The sequence below is a fragment of the Petromyzon marinus genome (genome assembly GCF_048934315.1).
Source record: "Petromyzon marinus isolate PM22_M1 ecotype Great Lakes invasive population chromosome 84 unlocalized genomic scaffold, UKy_Petmar_22M1.pri1.0 chr84_unloc.2, whole genome shotgun sequence".
NCBI classification, from domain to species: Eukaryota; Metazoa; Chordata; class Hyperoartia; order Petromyzontiformes; family Petromyzontidae; genus Petromyzon; species Petromyzon marinus.
In genome coordinates, this window is record NW_027422639.1 from 338,257 (window position 1) to 365,759 (window position 27,503).

Sequence of the window (27,503 nt, forward strand, 5' to 3'; positions counted from 1 at the left end):
CCCTCACACTCACTCACCCCTAACCTCACTCACCCTCACACTCACTCACCCCTAACCCCACTCACACTCACCCTCACACTCACCCTAGCCTCACTCACCCTCACACTCGCCCTCACACTCACTCACCCCTAACCCCACTCACCCTCACACTCACTCACCCCTAACCCCACTCACCCTCACACTCACTCACCCCTAACCCCACTCACCCTCACACTCACTCACCCCTAACCCCACTCACCCTCACACTCACTCAGCCCTAACCCCACTCACCCTCACACTCACTCACCCCTAACCCCACTCACCCCTACCCCACTCACCCTCACACTCACCCTCACTCACCCCTAACCCCACTCACCCTCACACAATAACAGAATGCACAGAGTTGAGAGCAGAGCCCACGCGGAGTGTTATTACCGCACGTGCTCCACGTCCGCCACGCCGACGTCCGTCACGTGTGGCGTCCGTCACGTGTGGCGTCCGCCACGCCGGCGTCCGTCACGTGTGGCGTCCGTCACGCGTGGCGTCCGTCACGCGTGGTGTCACGCGTGGTGTCACGCGTGGTGTCCGTCACGCGAGGTGTCCGTCACGCGTGGTGTGTCACGTGCGGTGTCCGTCACGTGTGGTGTCCGTCACGTGTGGCGTGTGTCACGTGTGGTGTCACGTGTGGAGTCCGTCACGTGTGGTGTGTCACGTGTGGTGTCACGTGTGGTGTCACGTGTGGTGTCACGTGTGGTGTCACGTGTGGTGTGTCACGTGTGGAGTCTGTCACGTGTGGCGTCCGCCACGCCAACGTGTCACGTGTGGCGTGTCACGTGTGGCGTGTCACGTGTGGCGTCTGTCACGTGTGGAGTCTGTCACGTGTGGAGTCTGTCACGTGTGGAGTCTGTCACGTGTGGAGTCACGCGTGGAGTCACGCGTGGTGTCACGTGTGGAGTCTGTCACGTGTGGAGTCTGTCACGTGTGGAGTCTGTCACGTGTGGAGTCCGTCACGTGTGGAGTCCGTCACGTGTGGCGTGTGTCACGTGTGGCGTCCGTCACGTGTGGAGTCTGTCACGTGTGGTGTCTGTCACGCGTGGAGTGTCACGTGTGGTGTGTCACGTGTGGTGTGTCACGTGTGGTGTGTCACGTGTGGTGTCTGTCACGTGTGGAGTCTGTCACGTGTGGTGTGTCACGTGTGGAGTCTGTCACGTGTGGAGTCCGTCACGTGTGGTGTGTCACGTGTGTGTCACGTGTGGTGTCACGTGTGGAGTCTGTCACGTGTGGTGTCACGTGTGGAGTCTGTCACGTGTGGTGTCACGTGTGGAGTCTGTCACGTGTGGTGTGTCACGTGTGGAGTCTGTCACGTGTGGTGTGTGTCACGTGTGGTGTGTGGCTGCCCGCCGCCGCTCCTCGGCATCCACGACCATTTCAAGTGTGTGGGGCGGTGGGCGGTGAGGCCACAAAGAGGTCCGCCATGCCCCAGCGGTGCTGGTCGGCCACCAGCACCACGCCACGGCCGCCTTTGTCTCTCCCCACCGGTGCTGGCGATGTTCACCACACACCACGGCGACACCGGGCAGCGCTCGGTCGAGGCCGAGTCGACCTAGGGGAGGCCCGGGACCGCTTCGAGTGATCGTCACCGGCGCCAACCGCTGCGCCACCGCTCCCCACGGTCGCAGGCACGGCAAACTTAAAGTCAATGATATCACGCAAAAGGCAAAGGTACTCCCCCCTACCCAGGTAGTCCGCACAGGGCTGCAGGGGCAAGTGCTGCTAGTAGCGAGTAGCAGCACCTACACACACACACAGACAAAGATCCCCCAGGTAGCCTCTAGCAGGGGCTGTAGGGGCAAGTGCTGTGAGTAGCGAGTAGCAGCACCTACACACACACAGACAAAGATCCCCCAGGTAGCCTCTAGCAGGCTGTAGGGGCAAGTGCTGTTAGCGAGGAGCACTTCAATGAAGGCCGGTAGGGGGTGGGTGACCATCGCCGTGACCGGCCGGCTTTGTCTCACCAGGGGCGATGCTTACTGGGACCCCTGGTCTCCACTCTAGACACTGGGACGTGGTCTCCACTCTAGACACTGGGACCTGGTCTCCACTCTAGACACTGGGACCTGGTCTCCACTCGAGACACTGAGACCCATGGTCTCCACTCTGGGACCTGGTCTCCACTCTAGACACTGGGTTCCGTGGTCTCCACTCTAGACACTGGGACCCCTGGTCTCCACTCTAGACACTGGGACCTGGTCTCCACTCGAGACACTGGGACCTGGTCTCCATTCTAGACACTGGGACCTGGTCTCCACTCTAGACACTGGGAACTGGTCTCCACTCTAGACACTGGGACCCCTGGTCTCCACTCGAGACACTGGGACCTGGTCTCCACTCGAGACACTGGGACCTGGTCTCCACTCTAGACACTGGGACCCCTGGTCTCCACTCGAGACACTGGGACCCGTGGTCTCCACTCTAGACACTGGGACCCCTGGTCTCCACTCTAGACACTGGGACCCCTGGTCTCCACTCTAGACACTGACACTGGGACCTGGTCCCCACTCTAGACACTGGGACCTGGTCTCCACTCTAGACACTGACCCTGAGACCTGGTCTCCACTCTAGACACTGGGACCTGGTCTCCACTCTAGACACTGACCCTGAGACCTGGTCTCCACTCGAGACACTGGGACCTGGTCTCCACTCTAGACACTGGGACCCCTGGTCCCCACTCTAGACACTGACACCTGGTCTCCACTCTAGACACTGGGACCTGGTCTCCACTCTAGACACTGGGACCCCTGGTCTCCACTCGAGACACTGGGACCTGGTCCCCACTCTAGACACTGACACTGAGACCTGGTCTCCACTCGAGACACTGGGACCTGGTCTCCACTCTAGACACTGGGACCCCTGGTCCCCACTCGAGACACTGGGACCCCTGGTCTCCACTCTAGACACTGGGACCTGGTCTCCACTCTAGACACTGGGACCTCGTCTCCACTCTAGACACTGGGACCTCGTCCCCACTCTAGACACTGACACTGGGACCTGGTCTCCACTCTAGACACTGGAACCTGGTCTCCACTCTAGACACTGGGACCCCTGGTCTCCACTCTAGACACTGGGACCCCTGGTCTCCACTCTAGACACTGGGACCCCTGGTCTCCACTCTAGACACTGGGACCCCTGGTCTCCACTCTAGACACTGAGACCCCTGGTCTCCACTCTAGACAGACACTGGGACCTGGTCTCCACTCTAGACTCTCGGACCTGTGGTCTCCACTCGAGACACTGGGACCTGGTCTCCACTCGAGACACTGACACTGGGACCTGGTCTCCACTCTAGACACTGGGTCCCGTGGTCTCCACTCTAGACACTGGGGCCTGGTCTCCACTCTAGACACTGGGACCTGGTCTCCACTCGAGACACTGACACTGGGACCTGGTCTCCACTCGAGACACTGGGACCTGGTCTCCACTCTAGACACTGGGCCCTGGTCTCCACTCTAGACACTGGGACCTGGTCTCCACTCTAGACACTGGGCCCTGGTCTCCACTCTAGACACTGGGACCCCTGGTCTCCACTCTAGACACTGGGACCCGTGGTCTCTACTCTAGACACTGGGACCTGGTCTCCACTCTAGACACTGGGACCTGGTCTCCACTCTAGACACTGACACCTGGTCTCCACTCTAGACACTGACACCTGGTCTCCACTCTAGACACTGGGACCTGGTCTCCACTCTAGACACTGACCCTGCGACCCGTGGTCTCCACTCAACACCAATCCCTAACACTGTCTTTGTTTGTACCATTAGCATACAATTAGCATATAATTGGCATACAATTGGCATACAATTAGCATACAATTAGCATATCATTGGCATCTCATTTGAATGAAGTAAACTAAGGTCAGAGTTCTGTGCCTCCATCCCGCCAGCCTGCTCCAGTCCTTACCCAGGGGAGCGGCAGCAGCACAACGCAAAGTGTGAGCGGCACTGGGGGTGTCCAGACTCACACAGAGACACACAGAGACACAGAGACACACACAGAGACACAGAGAGACACACAGATACACAGAGAGACACACAGAGACTCACACAGACACACAGAGACACACACAGAGACACACACAGAGACACAGAGAGACACACAGAGTCACACACAGACACACAGAGACACACACAGACACACAGAGACACACAGAGACACACACAGACACACAGAGACACACAGAGACACACAGAGACACAGAGACACACACAGAGACACACACAGAGACACACACAGAGACACACACAGAGACTCACACAGAGACTCACACAGAGACACTCACAGAGACTCACACAGAGACTCACACAGACACACACAGAGACACTCACAGAGACTCACACAGAGACACACACAGAGACACACACAGAGACACACACAGAGACGCACACAGAGACACACACAGAGACACACACACAGAGACACAGAGACTCACACAGAGACTCACACAGAGACACACACAGAGACACAGACTCACACAGAGACACACACAGAGACACTCACAGAGACACACAGAGACTCACACAGAGACTCACACAGAGACACACACAGAGACACACACAGAGACACACACACAGAGACACAGAGACTCACACAGAGACACACAGAGACACACACAGAGACACAGACTCACACAGATACACAGAGAGACACACAGAGACTCACACAGACACACAGAGACACACACAGAGACACACACAGAGACACAGAGAGACACACAGAGTCACACACAGACACACAGAGACACACAGAGACACACACAGACACACAGAGACACACAGAGACACACAGAGACACAGAGACACACACAGAGACACACACAGAGACACACACAGAGACTCACACAGAGACTCACACAGAGACACTCACAGAGACTCACACAGAGACTCACACAGACACACACAGAGACACTCACAGAGACTCACACAGAGACACACACAGAGACACACACAGAGACACACACAGAGACGCACACAGAGACACACACAGAGACACACACACAGAGACACAGAGACTCACACAGAGACTCACACAGAGACACACACAGAGACACAGACTCACACAGAGACACACACAGAGACACTCACAGAGACACACAGAGACTCACACAGAGACTCACACAGAGACACACACAGAGACACACACAGAGACACACACACAGAGACACAGAGACTCACACAGAGACACACAGAGACACACACAGAGACACAGACTCACACAGAGACACACACAGAGACACTCACAGAGACTCACACAGAGACTCACACAGAGACTCACACAGAGACTCACACAGAGACACACACAGAGACACACACAGAGACACAGAGACACACACAGAGACACAGACTCACACAGAGACACACACAGAGACACTCACAGAGACTCACACAGAGACTCACACAGAGACACACACAGAGACACACACAGAGACACACACAGAGAGAGAGAGACTCACACAGAGACACACAGAGACAGACTCACACAGACACACACAGAGACTCAGACTCACACAGAAACACAGATTCACAGAGACACACAGAGACAGACTCACACAGAGACACATAGACTTACAGAGATAGACTTACAGAGACACATAAGACTCACACAGACTCAGAGACACGTAGACTTACACAGACAAGACTCACACAGACTCAGAGACACATAAGACTCACACAGAGACACAGACTTACAGAGATACTCACAAAGAAACGCAAATGCATCACTCCCATCACCACCAGCACCATCATCATAATCGTCGCGTATCTAGCGACAGCCATCAGTCACCCGTGACTCCACTGCACCTCCACCACCTCCTGCACCACCTCCACCACCTCCACCACCTCCTGCACCTCCACCACCTCCTGCACCTCCTGCACCTGCACCACCTCCTGCACCACCTCCTGCACCACCTCCTGCACCACCTCCTGCACCACCTCCTGCACCACCTCCTGCACCTCCACCACCTCCACCACCTCCTGCACCTCCACCACCTCCTGCACCTCCACCACCTCCTGCACCACCTCCTGCACCTGCACCACCTCCTGCACCACCTCCTGCACCACCTCCTCCACCACCTCCTCCACCACCTCCTGCACCACCTCCTGCACCACCTCCTCCACCACCGCCGTCAGCTCCACCTCAGACGACTCCCCCATAGCCACCACCCTTGCCTCCAATTCGACCCCCCTGCACCCCGTCACAGTAGCCATTACCCCCACCACCACCACCACCACCCCCACCACCACCCCCACCACCACCACCACCACCGTCATCGTCATCGTCGTCGTAATCGTCGTCGCGTATCCGGTGACTGCCAGCGGTCACCCCGGTCTCTCCACCTCCTCCTCCTCCTCCACCTCCTCCTCCATCAACTCCGCCGCCTCCCCCTCCTCCGTCGAGCTCATTCCGTAGCCGGCTCAGCTCCTCGATCTCCTGCCGGTGGCGCTCCGTCTTGTGCCCAACGAGCGAGCGGTAAAAGTGAGCCGCAAAGAGCACGAAGAGGAGCCCCACGGGAGCCATCACGGCCGTGGCGGCGAGGGCCGCGTCCCTCCCCTCGTCGCTGCCTCCTCCTCCTCCTCCTCCGGCGCCGGCGGGGTAGAGCGGCGGCGAGATGATGAGGGGAGGCGTGGGGGCGATGGCGACGTGGTGGCGGCCGTCGTCCGGCACGGGGGACAGCGCTGGCGGTGGCGGTGGTGGCGGTGGATGCGGCGGCGGTGGATGCGGCGGCGGCGGCGGCAGCTGCTGCTGCGGTCGTTGAGCGGCGCCCAGGGGGAGGAACTTTACCCAGCAGAGGAGGACGACCTGGGGGGAGGGGAGCGCGGGCGAGTGGGCGGGCGGGCGAGTGGGTGGGCGAGTGGGCGGGTGAGTGGGTGAGTGAGTGGGAGAGTGAGCGGGAGAGTGAGTGGGAGAACGAGTGGGTGAGTGAGTGGGAGAGTGAGTGGGTGAGTGGGACAGCGAGTGGGAGAGTGAGTGGGTGAGCGAGTGGGTGAGCGAGTGGGAGAGCGAGTGGGTGAGTGAGTGAGCGAGTGAGCGAGTGGGAGAGTGAGTGGGAGAGTGAGTGGGAGAGTGAGTGGGAGAGTGAGTGGGTGGGCGAGTGGGTGAGCGAGTGGGAGAGCGAGTGGGTGAGTGAGTGAGCGAGTGAGCGAGTGGGAGAGTGAGTGGGAGAGTGAGTGGGAGAGTGAGTGGGAGAGTGAGTGGGTGGGCGAGTGGGAGAGTGAGTGGGAGAGCGAGTGGGAGAGCGAGTGGAAGAGCGAGTGGGAGAGTGAGTGGGAGAGTGAGTGGGAGAGTAAGTGGGAGAGTGAGTGGGAGAGGGAGTGGGAGAGCGAGTGGGTGAGTGAGCGAGTGAGCGAGTGGGAGAGCGAGTGGGAGAGTGAGTGAGTGGGTGAGTGAGTGGGAGAGTGAGTGGGTGAGTGAGTGGGTGAGTGAGTGGGAGAGCGAGTGGGTGAGTGAGTGGGAGAGTGAGTGGGTGAGTGAGTGGGAGAGCGAGTGGGTGAGTGAGTGGGAGAGTGAGTGGGAGAGTGGGAGAGTGAGTGGGAGAGCGAGTGGGAGAGGCAGTGGGAGAGCGAGTGGGAGAGTGAGTGAGTGGGAGAGCGAGTGGGTGAGTGAGTGGGAGAGTGAGTGGGAGAGTGAGTGGGTGAGTGAGTGGGAGAGTAAGTGGGAGAGCGAGTGGGAGAGTGAGTGGGAGAGCGAGTGGGTGAGTGAGCGAGTGAGCGAGTGGGAGAGCGAGTGGGAGAGCGAGTGGGAGAGTGAGTGGGAGAGCGAGTGGGTGAGTGAGTGAGTGGGAGAGTGAGTGGAAGAGTGAGTGGGAGAGCGAGTGGGTGAGTGAGTGGGAGAGTGAGTGGGAGAGTGAGTGGGTGAGTGAGTGGGAGAGCGAGTGGGAGAGTGGGTGGGAGAGCGAGTGGGAGAGCGAGTGGGTGAGCGAGTGGGAGAGCGAGTGGGAGAGTGAGTGGGAGAGTGAGTGGGTGAGTGAGTGGGAGAGTGAGTGGGAGAGCGAGTGGGAGAGCGAGTGGGAGAGCGAGTGGGAGAGCGAGTGGGAGAGTGAGTGGGAGAGTGAGTGGGAGAGCCAGTGGGAGAGTGAGTGAGTGAGCCAGTGGGTAGCAGAGCGAGTGGGAGAGTGAGTGGGAGAGTGAGTGGGAGAGTGAGTGGGAGAGCGAGTGGGAGAGTGAGTGGGAGAGCGAGTGGGAGAGTGAGTGGGAGAGTAAGTGAGTGGGAGAGTGGGAGAGCGAGTGGGAGAGTGAGTGGGAGAGTGAGTTGGAGAGCGAGTGGGAGAGTGAGTGGGAGAGTGAGTGGGAGAGCGAGTGGGAGAGTGAGTGAGTGGGAGAGTGGGAGAGCGAGTGGGAGAGTGAGTGGGAGAGTGAGTTGGAGAGCGAGTGGGAGAGCGAGTGGGTGAGTGAGTGGGAGAGTGAGTGGGAGAGTGAGTGGGTGAGTGAGTGGGAGAGTTGGAGAGTGAGTGGGAGAGCGAGTGGGAGAGGCAGTGGGAGAGCGAGTGGGAGAGTGAGTGAGTGGGAGAGCGAGTGGGTGAGTGAGTGGGAGAGTGAGTGGGAGAGTGAGTGGGTGAGTGAGTGGGAGAGTGAGTGGGAGAGTAAGTGGGAGAGCGAGTGGGAGAGTGAGTGGGAGAGCGAGTGGGTGAGTGAGCGAGTGAGCGAGTGGGAGAGCGAGTGGGAGAGCGAGTGGGAGAGCGAGTGGGAGAGTGAGTGGGAGAGCGAGTGGGTGAGTGAGTGGGAGAGTGAGTGGAAGAGTGAGTGGGAGAGCGAGTGGGTGAGTGAGTGGGAGAGTGAGTGGGAGAGTGAGTGGGTGAGCGAGTGGGAGAGTGAGTGGGAGAGCGAGTGGGAGAGCGAGTGGGTGAGCGAGTGGGAGAGTGAGTGAGTGGGAGAGCGAGTGGGTGAGTGAGTGGGAGAGTGAGTGGGAGAGTGAGTGGGTGAGTGAGTGGGAGAGTGAGTGGGAGAGTAAGTGGGAGAGCGAGTGGGAGAGTGAGTGGGAGAGCGAGTGGGTGAGTGAGCGAGTGAGCGAGTGGGAGAGCGAGTGGGAGAGCGAGTGGGAGAGTGAGTTGGAGAGTGAGTGGGAGAGTGAGTGGGAGAGTGAGTGGGAGAGTGAGTGGGAGAGTGAGTGAGTGGGAGAGTGGGAGAGCGAGTGGGAGAGTGAGTGGGAGAGTGAGTTGGAGAGCGAGTGGGAGAGCGAGTGGGTGAGTGAGTGGGAAAGTGAGTGGGAGAGTGAGTGGGTGAGTGAGTGGGAGAGTGAGTGGGAGAGTGGGAGAGTGAGTGGGAGAGCGAGTGGGAGAGGCAGTGGGAGAGCGAGTGGGAGAGTGAGTGAGTGGGAGAGCGAGTGGGTGAGTGAGTGGGAGAGTGAGTGGGAGAGTGAGTGGGTGAGTGAGTGGGAGAGTGAGTGGGAGAGTAAGTGGGAGAGCGAGTGGGAGAGTGAGTGGGAGAGCGAGTGGGTGAGTGAGCAAGTGAGCGAGTGGGAGAGCGAGTGGGAGAGCGAGTGGGAGAGTGAGTGGGAGAGCGAGTGGGTGAGTGAGTGGGAGAGTGAGTGGAAGAGTGAGTGGGAGAGCGAGTGGGTGAGTGAGTGGGAGAGTGAGTGGGAGAGTGAGTGGGTGAGTGAGTGGGAGAGCGAGTGGGTGAGTGAGTGGGTGAGTGAGTGGGAGAGCGAGTGGGAGAGCGAGTGGGAGAGCGAGTGGGAGAGCGAGTGGGAGAGCGAGTGGGAGAGTGAGTGGGAGAGTGAGTGGGAGAGCCAGTGGGAGAGTGAGTGAGTGAGCCAGTGGGTAGCAGAGCGAGTGGGAGAGTGAGTGGGAGAGTGAGTGGGAGAGCGAGTGGGAGAGTGAGTGGGAGAGTGAGTGAGTGGGAGAGTGGGAGAGCGAGTGGGAGAGTGAGTGGGAGAGTGAGTTGGAGAGCGAGTGGGAGAGTGAGTGGGAGAGTGAGTGGCAGAGCGAGTGGGAGAGTGAGTGGGAGAGTGAGTGAGTGGGAGAGTGGGAGAGCGAGTGGGAGAGTGAGTGGGAGAGTGAGTTGGAGAGCGAGTGGGAGAGTGAGTGGGAGAGTGAGTGAGTGGGAGAGCGAGTGGGAGAGTGAGTGGGAGAGTGAGTGGGAGAGTGAGTGAGTGGGAGAGCGAGTGGGAGAGTGGATAGCAGAGTGAGTGGGCGAGCGCGTAGGCGAGCGAGTGGGCGAGCGGAGATGCGAACGAGTGAGCGGGCGAGCGCGTGGGCGAGCGAGCGAGGTGGTGGTCAGCCGAGCAAGTGTGGGAACGACGACGGAGCGTCCGTCCGCGCCCGTCCGTGTCGCCCCCCCACGACCCCCCACCACCACCCCCCACCACCACCCCCCACCACCCCCCACCACCACCCCCCACCACCACCCCCCACCACCCAGCACACCTCGGCGAGGAAGAGCAGCGTGCCGATGACGGTGCTGAAGGCCCAGGCGAGCTCGATGTAGCCGTGCATGCGCTCGTGCGGGCTCTCGTCTACCGCGTGCAGGTTGTGGACGTTGCTCACCGCCTCCAGGTTGGGCAGGATGCACGTGCTGATGAGCAGCGCAAAGAGGTGCACGGCCACCAGCACCGTGGTGCACACGGAGAAGGCCACCAGCAGCCCACGCGGGTACACGTGGCCTACGTCCAGCTGCACCTCCACCATCGCCACCTGGGCGAGGGTGGCGATGGTCAGGGTGGTGAGGGTACAGGGTGAGGGTGACAGGGTGAGGGTGACGGGGTGAGGGTGACGGGGTGAGGGGTGAGGGTGACGGGGTGAGGGGTGAGGGTGACGGGGTGAGGGTGACGGGGTGAGGGGTGAGGGTGACGGGGTGAGGGGTGAGGGTGACGGGGTGAGGGTGACGGGGTGAGGGGTGAGGGTGACGGGGTGAGGGTGACGGGGTGAGGGGTGAGGGTGACGGGGTCAGGGTGACGGGGTCAGGGTGAGGGTGACGGGGTGAGGGTGACGGGGTGAGGGTGACGGGGTCAGGGTGACGGGGTGAGGGTGACGGGGTGAGGGGTGAGGGTGACGGGGTGAGGGTGAGGGTGACGGGGTGAGGGTGACGGGGTGAGGGTGACGGGGTCAGGGTGAGGGTGACGGGGTCATGGTGAGGGTGACGGGGTGAGGGTGACGGTGATGGGGTGAGGGTGACGGGGTGAGGGTGTGGATGAGGATGACGTGGTGAGGGTGACGGGGTGAGGGTGACGGGGTGAGGGTGACAAGGTGGAGTGGGTTAGGGAACACAAAGACAAAGATCCCCCGCATAGCTGCACCAGACTGTTGTGGCAAGTGCTGTTGGTAGCGAGCAGTGCCCATGAAGGCTGCCGGCGCTGTGGCACAGAGGGAGCGGAGGCCGACACAACGCCCGCCCGGCCGCCTTTGTCTCTCCCCAGTGCTGGCGATGTTTAACCAAACACACCGTAGCTAGGTCACTCATTTGACGCCGAGTGGACCTAGGGGGGGAAGAGGCCCAGGACCGGTTCAGGTAACCACCGCTACTGGCCGCGAGATGGGATAATCGAACCACTACCATCATCATCATCACCACGACTCCCGTGGGCGATAAAGCTGGAGTAACCCAACTCAGCTGCGACACTTACCGCCCAGTTTGTTGGGGAAGGTGTTTTATTTATTTATTTTACGGCTTTAAAAGTTACAAACTCACCGCCGCCGACGACCAAACGACACTTTCTGTAACTCGCAAAGCGGCGAAAGATTGTCGCCCCATCTCAAATAAATAATTAAGAGATAAAAAACTACCCCCCCCCCCCCGTGGGATGCGCAGTAAGGCCGCTACGATGCCTACGCTCTTGCCTGAGCGGCCTGCCGTAAAACACGAGGGGTGGAGGGTAGAGGAGGAGGAGGGGAGGCGTCCGGGGTAGAGATCGGTGTTGGTTCTCGTCAAGCGAGGGGAGGCTGCGAAGCGTCGGGGCTATCCATTCACCATGGCGAAGCCGGAGAGCAGCGCCGACGTGCGGGAAGACGCCTTGAGTTTGGCGCGGCTGAGGTAGAGTTTGCGCCAGGACAGCGCCTGGATGGAGTGTTCGTTCGCAGTCATCAGGTGGACGTAGCCTCGCTGGACCCAGCCGGGATAGGAGTCATGCCCGGGAGGGCGGCCCCGCGGCGGCGGGGTCGAGCAGGCGAGGGAGGGGGGCCCGGCCCCGCCAGGGCCCCACATTTGGGTTCAAGTGGGCGGAGACTTTTTTTAAAATAATTTTTCTGAGGGGATTTTTTTTATTTTAAGGATTTAAATTTTTGTTTGTCGTCTTCCGTCAGTTGTGCGTCTTTAAAAATAACACAAAATATGTTTTAATTACAAACAAAGCGGTCCGTGTTAATTATATTTATCGGATTGATATATCGGGTTTAAGGGACTGCCACTCTGCGTATTTGGTTACAAGTATTGGGGGAGTTCGTCTAAAGTATCGAATTTAAATGCTTAGATTTTAAACGTGCAGATTTTAAACATTTATAACGATAACCTTTTGCAATGTAACTATTGTCGCGTGCACGCTGTGATAGTGAATGTTAATCTCGCACCGTAAATTGTTAACCCAGCTTTAAGGTCGCAAATTACAATCCGCTATTGTTACGCTGGTAACATAATAACCCCCTAGAGTTCGTACAATATAAGTTATATTAATACCGGTATTTGATTAATAGTTTGCTACGTGCGATGGTAAGTGGATGTTATAATCCTATTTCGAGTTAAATGTGTCTAAATAATAGATCACATTCGCTTCAATGCAATTATAATAAGCCTTTGATATAATATATTAACCGGTCCTGTAAAATCAACAACTTTAATATATATTCCTTCCACTTATGTACAACACATTATGTTTACAGATGACTGTGCAGTCCATAATCTTGTAAATAAAATCGGCTTTTAAATTCGGTATTATGTTACGAGCAGCAGCCAATGAAGGCTACTCACACTGCAATGTATACAATTAAATTACTATTACATTTAAACGTGCGACCAAAGGCATTTTATTTACACGTGGGTGTACATTGAAATCGCTAAGTTTATATTTTAACGAAGAAAAACCTTTAAAAAAATGTTTAAAATTACATCACCAGGCGCGTGTGGAGAGGAGGCGATGCCTCAATCCAGCAGTGGATCGAGCAACGCCGACCAGGCCTCGTTTGTAAATTTAGTTTAATTCTTTTGTTAAATTCGTAGCGAGACGATGGCTAAAGTTTGGGTTTATCGCCAACCACGCCTCGAGAGTTATTTAATTATCAACGTCTTCGCTTCACTCGCATTTTAGGGCATTTTTTTTTGGTAAACACGCCACGTTGGTTGGGGAGGCCAAACCATTTGTGTGTAGGGGAGTGCGTGAGGCGTAGTGGGGGGGAGTTGGGTCATTATCCTATTAGTAATTAGGACGAAACCATTAAATTTGTAGATTTCCCCCCCTATGCTTACCACCACGTCCCCACCGTTGACTGAATTTGTAAAGATGGTACGGTCCGGGGCGGATGGACATTATTTTTTGATAAACATTCGCACAGCCGGGGGTTTGCCGCGACGCGGAGTAAACCAATGCGGCTTTTAGGCAGAGGGGTGTTTGTACCAAAATGCCTTTGACTTCTGAAGAACGAAACCACGCGAATAAGCGAACACCCCCTACCCCCCCCTTCTCAGATATATTGGTCGAGCCAATGGCAATTTGATAAACATTTACAGAGTTTCGCGCGGTGTGGAGCAAACCATTACCGGTTACACTTGGGGGGTGCGCCGAAGGGCTCTGAGGAGCAATGCTGTTGAATGATTTAGGGCGATACCATAATTGAAACAAGAATAACCCCCTTATTATAATTGACTACCCAAGAATGTCAGTAACGCGTGTAACGTCATATTCTTGGTTCTTTCGGTAAAGTCACCACCACGTAGAAGGGAAACAATAAAATAATACTAAAATATAAAACAAGAAAATTATCACGACGTTTCGACTGCAACGCAAGAAGCAATCATCATCAGTTGGGAAAACCACAGCAAGACATTTTAAAAAAAAAAGTGGCGGTGTTTTTTTAACGTTAGCACCACGGAGAGCGATTTGGCAGTCGTTCAGATGGACGAGTCCATCTATGTTCGGAAAAGAGGAGGGGAGACGAACACAGATGGACTCGTCCATCTGAACAAACTGTCAAATCGCTCTCCGTGGTGCTAACGTCAAAAAAACCGCCACTTTTTTAAGAAAAAATTATTGCCGTGATTTTCACACCTGACGGTGATTGCTTCTTGCGTTGCAGTCGAAACGCCGTGAGAATTTTATTGTTTTATATTTTTTATTTTATTGTTTCCCTTCTACGCGGTGGTGACTTTACCGAAAGAACCAAGAATATGATGTCACAGCAGTCACGAAAGCTTTAAATCAAAATTTGAGTCCATCTATGTTCAGAAAAGAGGAGGGGGGAGACGAAAATTAATGTATGCGGTCTGAAAGCCACCGTAAGCGTGAACAATCAATTAAGACCCGAAATGGTTTATAAAATCCTTCCAATGATTGCTAAGCCAGAATCCATCTTCTCGGTTGAAATTGTCTCCGTGTTTGTGTATGTGGATAGCCTCGTTAACGAATCTCTCACGGTAGCCAGATGGCTTGCAGAGAACCTCTGTCTTGGAGAAGTCAATGTCACGTGAGCCCACTGAATTATAACAGTGATCTGCCACGGCCGAGGTGTTGGTCCTACCGTGTTTTAGGTCTGCTTGTTTAATGTTTCCCTTCTACGTGGCGGTGACTTTACCGAAAGAATCAAGAATATGAATCACAGCAGTCACAAAAGCTTTGAATCAAAATGTTCTGTGACATCGTGTATAAATCAGCCCCAAGTACTGTACTGAAGGAGCTTGACTCCATCTATCACTCGGCCTTAAGATTTGCAATGAACTGCCCATATAGAAACTCACCGCTGTGACCTCTACATGGGGTCAAACTTAACATCTCTGAATGTTCGACGGCTTGTGCACCGGATCTTATTGATCCACGATGTGCTTACAAAAAAATCCGCAGACTTTACCTGCTGCTGGATCTCCTCTCTGTTTCAAAGAACAAATTTGACCTCAGGTCTTCGCTCATTTACCAGCTTCACATTCCCCTATTGCCGTACAAAAACCGGAGGAAGGGCCTTTGCTATTGATGCCCCCAGGGTCTGGAATGCTATTGCCAATAAACTGTGACTTGAATCATTACCAATGAGATCTTCACTCAAAGCTGCTCTAGAGGAGTTGTACACCCCTAGCTGCCGCTGCTATTCAGTGGCCTAAAATAAAATAAAATGTTTCGCTCCGGATGACCGCTGCAAAGTATGATCTGTATTTTGATTTAGCGTGCTGATCTTAAAGGTGCATTGAAAAATGTGATACTCCGACTGATGCTCCTGATGTTTGTGGAGTAACTCATGCAGCCAGCTGTGGCTCTAGGATTTGGTGTTACATGTTATTTATGTAGTTTATTGTTAAAAATTCGGTCACAGTCCCTGTGATCACTGTTACGTTGCAATTATGGCTTTATTTGGGTGATTTCGAAAAGTTTTTTGGTTTGGCCATGTTTGTTTTGTTGTAGTACGGAGTTAGACTGACGGCCTTAATCTAAGTTGTCTTGTGGTTGTTGTTGTTGTTTGATTTGCATCCCACTGGGATTTTTTTGTACACAGCGTTGGTGGTGTACGGTGCTTTTTACAGGAATATTTTGATGTTTTTTTTCCTGGATTTTCTGTTTGCACAGTCACACAAAGTCACTTTAAGATGTTTGTCTTGTTCGTGTTTTTGTTTGTTGTGGTTGCACCCGATTCAAGAGCCGAATGGCTCACAGGGATATACCAAAATACATGAAACTGAAAAACTTAAACTTCGTCATAGCACGTACGATAATTTCCTTAAGGCAGCGGTGTTGTTGAAATGAATAAAAATGTTAAGTGCCATGACGAAGGGTCGCTGCCAGAAACGTCGCAAATTAATTATAGAAAGGTTGGACCGTGTCGCGAGTGCCTCGCAGCGCTGTTGATTCAGCAGCGCTGCCTGCTCCAACTCCTCCCGGCTGGCTCCAGAACTTAATACAGAAAACTCGCACAGACACTCACCTACCCACTCACTCACTCACCCACTCACTCACTCTCACTCACCTACTCACTCACCTACCCACTCACTCACCTACTCACTCACCTACTCACTCACCTACCCACTCACCCACTCACTCACTCACCCACCTACTCACTCACCTCACCCACTCACTCACTCACCCACTCACTCACTCTCACTCACCCACTCACTCACTCACCCACTCACTCACTCTCACTCACCCACTCACTCACTCACCCACTCACTCACCTACCCACTCACCCACCCACTCACTCACTCACCCACCTACTCACTCACCTCACCCACTCACTCACTCACCCACTCACTCACTCTCACTCACCCACTCACTCACTCACCCACTCACTCACTCACTCACCCACTCACTCACTCACTCTCACTCACCTACTCACTCACCTACCCACTCACCTACTCACTCACTCACCCGCTCACTCACCTACCCACTCACTCACCCACTCACTCACCCACTCACTCACCCACTCACTCACTCACCCACTCACTCACCCACCTACTCACCCACCTACTCACTCACCTACTCACTCACTCACTTACCCACTCACTCACTCTCACTCACCTACTCACTCACCTACTCACTCACCTATTCACTCACCTACTCACTCACCTACTCACTCACTCACCCACTCACTCACTCACCCACTCACTCACCCACTCACCCACCCACTCACCTACTCACTCACCTATTCACTCACCTACTCACTCACCTACTCACTCACTCACCCACTCACTCACCCACTCACTCACCCACTCACTCACTCACCCACTCACCCACTCACTCACCCACTCACTCACCCACTCACTCACCCACTCACTCACCCACCTACTCACTCACCTACCCACTCACTCACCCACTCACCTACTCACTCACCTACCCACTCACTCACTCACCTACTCACTCACCCACCCACTCACCTACTCACTCACCCAACCACTCACTCACCTACTCACTCACCCAACCACTCACTCACCTACTCACTCACCCACTCACCCACTCACTCACCCAACCACTCACTCACCTACTCACTCACCCACTCACTCACCTACTCACTCACCCACTCACTCACCTACTCACTCACCCACTCACTCACCCACCCACTCACTCACCCAACCACTCACTCACCCACTCACTCACCTACTCACTCACCCACCCACTCAGCTACTCACTCACCTACTCACTCACCTACTCACTCACCCACTCACCCACTCACTCACTCACTCACCCACTCACTCACCCACTCACTCATACACCTACCCACTCATTCACCCACTCACTCACCCACTCACTCACTCACCTACCCACTCACTCACCTACTCACTCACTCACCCACTCACTCACCCACTCACTCATACACCTACCCACTCATTCACCCACTCACTCACCCACCCACTCATACACCTACCCACTCATTCACCCACTCACCCACTCACCCACTCACTCACCTACTCACTCACTAACCAACTCACCTACCCACTCACTCACTCACCGACCCACTCACTCACCTTCCCACTCACCCACTCACTCACTCACCTACCCACTCACTCACCTACTCACTCACCCACTCACTCACCCACTCACTCATACACCTACCCACTCATTCACCCACTCACTCACCTACTCACTCACTCACCCACTCACTCACCCACTCACCCACTCACGCATACACCTACCCACTCATTCACCCACTCACTCACTCACCCACTCACTCACCTACTCACTCACCTACCCACTCACTCACCCACCCACCCACTCACCCACCCACTCACCCACCCACCCACTCACCTACCCACTCACCCACCCACCCACCTACTTCACCCACCCACTCGCGTCACCCAACCAACACAAGGCAAAGACGTGATTGGTATAAAATAATTTTAACTCAAATCTCCACCAAACCCAAACCCACCCACCCTCACACCCACACATCGTAACGAGTGAAGTCGTATGAACATTATAAACGTCGTTAAATATTCAAAACGCGTACACTGTGGTAAGCCGGCCGACATTCAGTGTTACACTCTGGCCTTGCCAAGTCAAACGTGCTCGCTTGAAATCGGATTACTTTGTGCCCAGTGTAATTAAAGGCTTGCGCGTCAACTTGTAATCGGATTACTTTGTACCAAGTGTAATTAAAGACTTGTGCGTCAAATTGTAATCGGATTACTTTGTACAAAGTGTGACTAAATGTTTGCACACTCAATTGTAATCGGATTACTTTGTCCCAAGTGTGATGAAAGGCGTGTACACTCAATTATAATCGGATTACTTTGTGCCAAGTGTAATTACATTTTTGCAGCACTATGTAATCGGATTACTTTGCGCCAAACGTATTTTGATTATTTTGCAGTAACTTGTAATCGGATTACTTTGTACAACATGCAATTGCATTCTGGCCTTCGGTGGCGTTCCAGGACCGTGCGTGGCTGATGCGATGCGTAAAAAACATGGAAATGTCAAGTAGGTTCATTGTCTAATCAGCTGTGAAGTACTCACAGACTCACCACACAGACCCACAGACTCACCACACAGACCCACAGACTCACCTCACAGAGACCCACAGACTCACCACACAGAGACCCACAGACTCACCACACAGAGACCCACAGACTCACCACACAGAGACCCACAAACTCACTACACAGAGACCCACAGACTCACCACACAGACCCATAGACTCACCACACAGAGACCCACAGACTCACCTCACAGAGACCCATAGACTCACCACACAGAGACCCACAGACTCACCACACAGAGACCCACAGACTCACCACACAGAGACCCATAGACTCACCACACAGAGACCCACAGACTCACCACACAGAGACCCATAGACTCACCACACAGAGACCCATAGACTCACCACACAGAGACCCACAGACTCACCACACAGAGACCCACAGACTCACCACACAGAGACCCATAGACTAACAACACAGAGACCCATAGACTCACCACACAGACCCATAGACTCACCACACAGAGACCCACAGACTCACCACACAGACCCATAGACTCACCACACAGAGACCCACAGACTCACCACACAGAGACCCACAGACTCACCACACAGAGACCCACAGACTCACCACACAGAGACCCATAGACTAACAACACAGAGACCCATAGACTCACCACACAGACCCATAGACTCACCACACAGAGACCCATAGACTCACCACACAGAGACCCACAGACTCACCACACAGACCCATAGACTCACCACACAGAGACCCACAGACTCACCACACAGAGACCCATAGACTCACCACACAGAGACCCACAGACTCGCCACACAGAGACCCACAGACTCACCACACAGAGACCCATAGACTCACCACACAGAGACCCATAGACTCACCACACAGAGACCCACAGACTCACCACACAGAGACCCATAGCAAGTCGGCACAGTAGGGGGCACAGGTGGTGCATCTGCCAGTCATCTCAGTCAGTCAAACCATGGCACCTGCAGGGTCTGTCACGTGACCTCCTCCTGCACCTAGCCTGGCACAGCAATACAACCCATGGCACCTGCAGGGTCTGTCACGTGACCTCCTCCTGCACCTAGCCTGGTACAGCAGTACAACCCATGGCACCTGCAGGGTCTGTCACGTGACCTCCTCCTGGTGTACCTAGCCTGGCACAGCAGTACAACCCATGGCACCTGCACGGTCTGTCCCGTGACCTCCTGCCAGCAGCGAGCGTTCGATACTTCACGTGGCCTCGGAGTGCACCTAGCCTGGCACATGCGTCGTGGTGACGTCACCTCCACTTAGTGGCGAACAGCAGCTGTTGTTTTCGTGTGTACGTGTGTGTCATGTGTGTGTGTACGTGTGTGTACGTGTGTATGTGTGTGTGTTTACATGTGTGTGTATGTGGGTACATGTGTGTGTGTACATGTGTGTATGTGTGTGTGCGTGTACGTGTGTGTACATGTGTGTGTATGTGTGCGGTTTCAGGAAAGGGCGGTCCTGCACAGATGCCATATTTTCTGTCCGTCTGCTACAGCAGAGGTGTAGGGAATTCCAACAAGACCTACATCTCTGCCTTATTGACCTGGTCAAGGCCTATGATACCATCAGTAGGCCTGGGCTCTGGGTTGTTCTTCGTGCTTTTGGAGTACCTGACCCTCTGCTCACGATCATTAAGGACCTTCATGATGGTGAGCGGGCCCGGGTAAAACTACGTGGCCGGGAGTCAGAGCCATTCCCTGTACACCTTGGGGTGCGACAGGGATGTCCTCTGGCTCCCACATTATTTAACATCTATTTTGACCACGTAGTTCGTGAAGCCTTCAATAGCTGTACCGGGGGAATCTCCATCTGGTACAGATATAATGGGAGGCTGATCGATGCCCGGGTGCCGTCAAGGGATGGCTCCATATTGCTCAACCACGTTATGTATTCATAATAAAGGTTTTTGGGGTGTTAGATCGCGTTATTAATAAATGTGTCGTAACCCTCCACCACCCGACACGGCCAATCAGCAAAAAAGTGTCACCATTGACAAAAGACAAATAGTTCACTACTTTAGCCCACCGGTGTGTTGAAGAGTGAATCCACAACATTTACAGTTTGAGTTGTACGACGTTTCGCTGGTAATTGCATCCAGCATCATCGGGCAATTCGCCAGAATGGTAAAGCCCTCACTTGCTCCCGGTCTTACATAGAGCACCAGGGTGACGTCATCACTTAACTCATATCAGGTGCAGTAATTATATAATCGATTGGTAATCAGTCAATGGTTATGATTAGTAATGAGTTGTAGATGAGTAATTAGTTGTAATGTGTTTTATTGTGATTGTATGCTACGTTAGCAATCCGTTAATTAGTATGTGTTTCCCCTATAAGGAATTATAATATGTATTATTTAATAATAATAATACGCTTCCAAGACGCGCTAAGCCTGTAGCTGTCAGAGCGATTAAAGTTATTTCTAGTCCTCTCAATTTCAATGGATTTTTTAATTAGTCTTTGCCAGTAATAATTAGTTTTACACAACACTTCAAGGTTATCAAAATCAATTGAGTGTCCTTGTTGACAAGCATGTTCTGCCACTGCCGACAGTTGTGTTTGAGATAATTTAATATTTCTTTGATGTTCTTTTAGTCTTATGCTGATGTTACATCCCGTCTGTCCAATATAGCATCTGCCACATAAACAATGAATCCGATATACACATTCTGTTGATAATTTAGGTAATGCGTCTTTAGTGCAAGATACTAGTTTTTGAATTTTGTGTACTGTACCAAATCTTACTGTAACGTTTTGCTTTTGCAAAACACGGGCTAATTTGTCAGTTACTCCTGAGATATGTGGAATTTTAATTGCTTTAACAATCTGATCGCTTTCAGCAGTATTGCTTTGCGATCGTGATTTGGCGTTCAGTGCTCTGTTAACTTGAGCATTATTGTAGCCATTCTGTCGTAGTGCGTCTTTAACGTGTTTGAACTCTCTCACTAGACTCTCACCATCTGACACTGCTTTAGCCCAATGTATGAGCGTCTTAATAAGAGAGGATTTCTGAGCTGGATGATGATGTGAATCTTGATACACTAGTAAAGAATACAGGTCTACCAAAATATATTTTCAGAAACTTGCTGACCATTGTTTAAATAACACTTACTTCTTATGGAGAGTGGATTTCTTTAAACAAAAGGAAGGAGCAGCAATGGGCTCTCCTTTATCCCCTGCTATAGCAAATCTGTACATGGAAAACTTTGAAATAAGAGCACTTGCCTCGAGCACATTAAAACCATCTTTTTGGTGTAGATATGTGGATGACACTTTGGTTGTCCAGCCACATGGCAAAGATAAACTTAATGATTTTCTAAATCATCTCAATGCACAAAACCCAGCCATCCAGTTCACCATGGAAATGGAGGTGAATAACACACTCCTGTTCCTAGATATTTTACTTGGACATGGCCTAAACGGTAAAATAACACCACACAGCGTTTACAGAAAGCAAACGCACACTTGATGCCTATCTGAATGCAGATTCGCATCATCATCCAGCTCAGAAATCCTCTCTTATCAAGACGCTCATACATTGGGCTAAAACAGTGTCAGATGGTGAGAGTCTAGTGAGAGAGATTAAACACGTTAAAGACGCACTACGACAGAATGGCTACAATAATGCTCAAATTAACAACACACTGAATGCCAAATCACGATCGCAAAGCAACACTGCTGAAAGCGATCAGATTGTTAAAACTATTAAAATTCCATATATCTCAGGAGTAACTGACAAATTAGCCCGTGTTTTGCAAAAGCAAAACATTACAGTAAGATTTGGTACAGTACACAAAATTCAAAAACTAGTATCTTGCACTAAAGACACATTACCTAAATTATCAACAGAAGGGGTATATCGGATTAATTATGTGGCAGATGCTATATTGGACAGATGGGACGTAACATCAGTATAAGACTAAAAGAACATCAAAGAAATATTAAATTATCTCAAACACAACTGGCGGCAGTGGCAGAACATGCTTGTCAACAAGGACACTCAATTGATACTGATAAAGTTGAAGTGTTGCGTAAAACTAATTATAACTGTTAAAGACTAATTAGAGAATCCATTGAAATTGAGAGGAATAGAAATAACTTTAATCGCTCTGACAACTACAGGCTTAGTGCGGCTTGGAAGCGTATTATTAAATAATACATATTACAATCCTTATAGGGGAAACACATACTAATTAACGGATTACTAACGTAGCATATAATCACAATAACACACATTACAACTAATTACTGATCTACAACTCATTACTAATCTTAACCATTGACTGATTACCAATCGATTATATAATTACTGCACCTGAATGAGTTAAATGATGACGTCACCCGGCTGCTCTATTTAAGACCAGGAGCAAGTGAGGGTTTTACCATTCTGGCGAATTGCCCGATGATGCTGGGGATGTAGTTACCAGCGAAACGTCGTACAACTCAAACTGTAAATGTGGATTCACTCTTCAACACACCGGTGGGCTAAAGTAGTGAACTATTTGTCTTTTGTCAACGTGACACTTTTTTTTGATTGGCCGTGTCGGGTGGTGGAGGGTTATGACACATTTATAAATAACGCGATCTAACCCAAAAACCTTTATCATGAATAATATTGGTCGCGAAAGCCTACGTGTTAAACACGTTATGTATGCCGATGATTTGGTAATACCTGCTCTTTCAGAGGAGGAGTTGGAGACGCTGCTGCTGAGATGGGAGCGTGCCACTAACAGATGGGGCCTTACCATCAGCACCTGCCTGGGTATTTTGTACCATCGGACACTCCACCCCCACAACTCCCAATCGGTGATGGGGCAGTTGTGGAGAGAGTGGAGAGTTTCCCATACCTGGGCAGTGTGCTTATGACCGGCTCCAGTTTAACAGCAGAGGTCTCACTCCGAATCAGTCGAGCGGCAATATCTTTTCATCGGTTGCGTAACGCTGTGTGGAAGCTACCTGGTCTGTCGCTCCACACAAAGCTTCAGGTCTTCTCGGCCACGGTCATTCCCTCCCTTCTCTACCTTTGTGAAACGTGGACCCCCCTAATGGAGCATCTTCGCCGGTTAGAAACATTTAGGCTGGCCTGTCTACGATCCATCCTGGGTTTAACCTGCAGGCTGGATTGTGTGAGGAGCTCACAAATCCTTGAAGTCCCAACGGTGAGCTCCTCCGGCAGGCAAGGCTGCATTGGCTGGGTCATGTAGCCCGCATGCCCAACCACCGCATGCTGAAACAGCTTTTGTTCGGCCGGATTTAGGGGGCTAAACGGGCGCGGCACGGGCTAGAGAAGAGATGGAGTGACGTGGTACAGGAGGACGTGGAGTTGAGTGGACTTGCCGATGACTGGTACCAGCGGTGTCAAGATCGGCCTCTGTGGAGGAGGCTCGTGAAGGATGCTACTGGGCAGTTGGAGGCAGTCGCCCTCCAACAACAACGGAGGGCGGAGGAGCGACGCTCACAACAACGAGCGGAGCGCCGGGTGGCTAAAGCACAGCAGGTTGGCACAGTAGGGGGCACAGTTGGTGCATCAGCCAGTCATCTCAGTCATCTCAGTCAGTCGACCCGTGGCACCTGGGTCTGCCCCGTGACCTCCTGCCAGCGGGCGTTCGACACTTCACGTGACCTCAAGGTGGCCTGGCACAAGCGTCGTGGTGACGTCACCGCCACTTAGTGGCGAATGGCGGTTGTTGTTGTGTGTGTGTCAGTGTGTGTGTCAGTCTGTGTGTGTCAGTGTGTGTGTGTCTGTGTGTGTGTCAGTGTGTATGTGTCAGTGTGTGTGTGTCTGTGTGTGTGTGTCTATGTGTCTGTGTGTGTGCACGACGATCTGATTTTGTGTTTCCAGATTCAGAAATCTCTGCCACAGCATTTCACCTTGACGCACGCAGAGTGTGACTCTGTGGACACACACACAGACACACACACATACACACACACACAGACACACACACAGACACACACACAGACACACACACACAGACACACAGACACACAGACACACACACAGACACACATACACACAGACACACACACGTACATACACACACACAGACACACACAAACACACAGACACACATACAGACACACACACACAGAGACACACACACAGACAGACACACACACAGACACACACAGACACACACACACAGACACACAGATAAAGATAAAGATCCCCCGAATAGCCTTAGCTCACCCACCCACTCACACACCCACCCACCCACTCACCCACTCACGTACCCACTCACCCACTCACCCACTCACTCAGCCACCCACCCACTCACTCACCCACCCACTGACCCACTCACCCACTCACCCACCCACTCACCCACTCACCCAACCACTCACCCACTCACCCACTCACTCACCCACCCACCCACTCAACCACCCACCCACTCACCCACCCACTCAACCAACCACGCACCCAATCACCCACTCACCCACTCACCCACCCACTCACCCACCCACTCACTCACCCACCCACCCACTCACCCACTCACTCATCCACCCACCCACCCACCACGTATTTATTTTCGGGCTGAGCTGACCTAGGAGGGGCCCAGACCCCGTCACTCACCATGCAGGAGGGGGACGAGACACGGGTTGCTGAGCTCGTCTCTGATTGGCTGATCGCTGAACGGCTCTGAAATGGTGGGAGGAGTCATGGGAGACGGATGTATGGTGACGTCATCACCATCATCATCACCATCATCAACATCATTACCATCATCACCAACATCATCATCATTACCATAACCATCAACATCACCATTATCAACAACATCACCATCATCATCAACATCATCACTATCATCATCACCGTCACCATTATCACCAACATCATCATCATCATTACCATAACCATCAATATCACCATTATCAACATCATCACCATCATCATCAACATCATCACCATCATCACCAACATCATCATCATTACCATAACCATCAATATCACCATTATCAACATCATCACCATCATCAACATCATCATCACCATCATCATCACCATCATCAACATCATCATGACCATCATCACCATCAACATCATTACCATCATCACCAACATCATCATCATCATCACCATCATTACCATCATCACCATCATCAACATCATCAACATCATCATCATTACCATAACCATCAACATCACCATCATCAGCAACATCATCATCACCACCATCTACATCATCAGCACCATCGACATCATCAGAATCATTATCAACGTCGCCATCATCATCCCCATCATCACGATCATCATCACGATCATCACCATCGCACCTTTGTGGGGTGGGCTGATGCGCTCCTCACTCACAGGCAGATCTACACACAGTCACACACACACAGTCACACACACACAGTCACACACACACAGTCACACACACAGACACACACACACAGTCACACACACAGTCACACACACAGACACGCACACAGTCACACACACACACAGACACACACACAGACACACACAGTCACACACACACAGTCACACACACACACAGTGACACACACACACAGTCACACACACAGTCACACACACAGACACACACACAGACATACACACAGTCACACACACAGTCACACACACACACAGTCACAGACACACACACACACAGTCACACACACAGACACACACACAGTCACACACACAGACACACACACAGACACGCACACAGTCACACACACAGTCACACACACAGACATACACACAGTCACGCACACACAGTCACGCACACACAGTCACAACAACAACAACCGCCTTTCGCCACTAAGTGCCGGTGACGTCACCACGACGCTTGTGCCAGGCTATGTGCACCCTGAGGACACGTGAAATTTCGAACGCCCGCTGGCAGGAGGTCACGGGGCAGACCCAGGTGCCACGGGTCGACTGACTGAGATGACTGGCTGATGCACCACCTGTGCCCCCTACTGTGCCAACCTGCTGTGCTTTAGCCACCCGGCGCTCCGTTCGTTGTTCTGAGCGTCGCTCCTCCACCCTCCGTTGTTGTTGGAGGGCGACTACCTCCAACTGCCCAGTAGCGTCCTTCACGAGCCTCCTCCACAGAGGCCGATCTTGACACCGCTGGTACCGGTCATCGGCAAGTCCACTCAGCTCCACGTCCTCCTGTACCACATCACTCCATCTCTTCTCTAGCCCGTGCCGCGCCCGTTAAGCCCCCTCAATCCGGCCAACAAAGGCTGTTTCGGCATGCGGTGGCTGGGCATGCGGGCTACATGACCCAGCCATCGCAGCCTTCCCCGCCGGAGGAGCTCACCGATGGGACCTTGCCCAGATCTTTCAAGGATTTGTGAGCTCCTCAGACAATCCAGTCTGGTTAAACCCAGGAGGGTCCACGTTTCGCAAGCGTAGAGAAGGGAGGGAATGACCGTGGCCGAGAAGACCTGAAGCTTAGTGCGGAGCGACGGACCAGGTAGCTTCCACACAGCGTTACGCAACCGATGAAAAGATATTGCCGCTCGACTGATTCGGAGTGAGACCTCTGCTGTTAAACTGGAGCCAGTCATAAGCACACTGCCCATGTATGGGAAACTCTCCACTCTCTCCACAACTGCTCCATCACCGATTGGGAATTGTGGGGGTGGAGTGTCCGATGGTACAAAATATCCAGGCAGGTGCTTAGTTTTGGTGGGGCTGATGGTAAGGCCCCATCTCTTAGTAGCACGCTCCAGTCTCAGCAGCAGCATCTCCAACTCCCCCTCTGAATGAGCAGCTATTACCAAATCATCGGCATACATAACGTGGTTGAGCAATAGGGAGCCATCCCTTGACCGCACCCGGGCATCGATCAGCCTCCCATTATATCTGTGCCAAATGGAGATTCCCCGGTACAGCTATTGAAGGTTTCACAAACTACGTGG

General features: G+C 53.0%; 1 protein-coding gene across 38 annotated transcripts; it reads right to left on the reverse strand.

Moving 5' to 3' along the window:
- Positions 1-388: 388 nt before the first annotated feature.
- Positions 389-13,587, reverse strand: LOC116936880 (calcium release-activated calcium channel protein 1-like). Of its 38 annotated transcripts, none has more exons than XM_076059074.1 (6): positions 11,934-13,580; positions 10,394-10,660; positions 5,880-6,831; positions 2,836-5,831; positions 2,724-2,803; positions 389-2,611 (listed from the first exon to the last, which is right to left on the reverse strand). In XM_076059074.1, exons 1-3 carry the CDS (start codon positions 12,165-12,167, stop codon positions 6,169-6,171), a joined length of 1,164 nt encoding a protein of 387 aa, XP_075915189.1. In that variant the 5' UTR covers positions 12,168-13,580; the 3' UTR covers positions 389-2,611; positions 2,724-2,803; positions 2,836-5,831; positions 5,880-6,168. The 38 variants fall into 38 exon arrangements, with proteins under 38 accessions (XP_075915189.1, XP_075915192.1, XP_075915186.1 ...); XM_076059077.1 differs by having other exon boundaries at positions 389-2,527; positions 2,586-2,611; positions 2,724-5,831; XM_076059071.1 differs by having other exon boundaries at positions 389-2,527; positions 2,586-2,611; positions 2,644-5,831.
- Positions 13,588-27,503: the final 13,916 nt, after the last annotated feature.

Coding starts and splice junctions, on each gene's coding strand:
- LOC116936880 (XM_032944025.2), bottom strand. CDS start 12,167: ATGTGGGGCCCTGGCGGGGCCGGGCCCCCCTCCCTCGCCTGCTCGACC. Junction 10,661..11,933: donor TGCTCTCCGGCTTCGCCATG/GTGAATGGATAG, acceptor ACCCTCGCCCAG/GTGGCGATGGTGGAGGTGCA. Junction 6,832..10,393: donor CGCTGCTCTTCCTCGCCGAG/GTGTGCTGGGTG, acceptor CCCTCCCCCCAG/GTCGTCCTCCTCTGCTGGGT.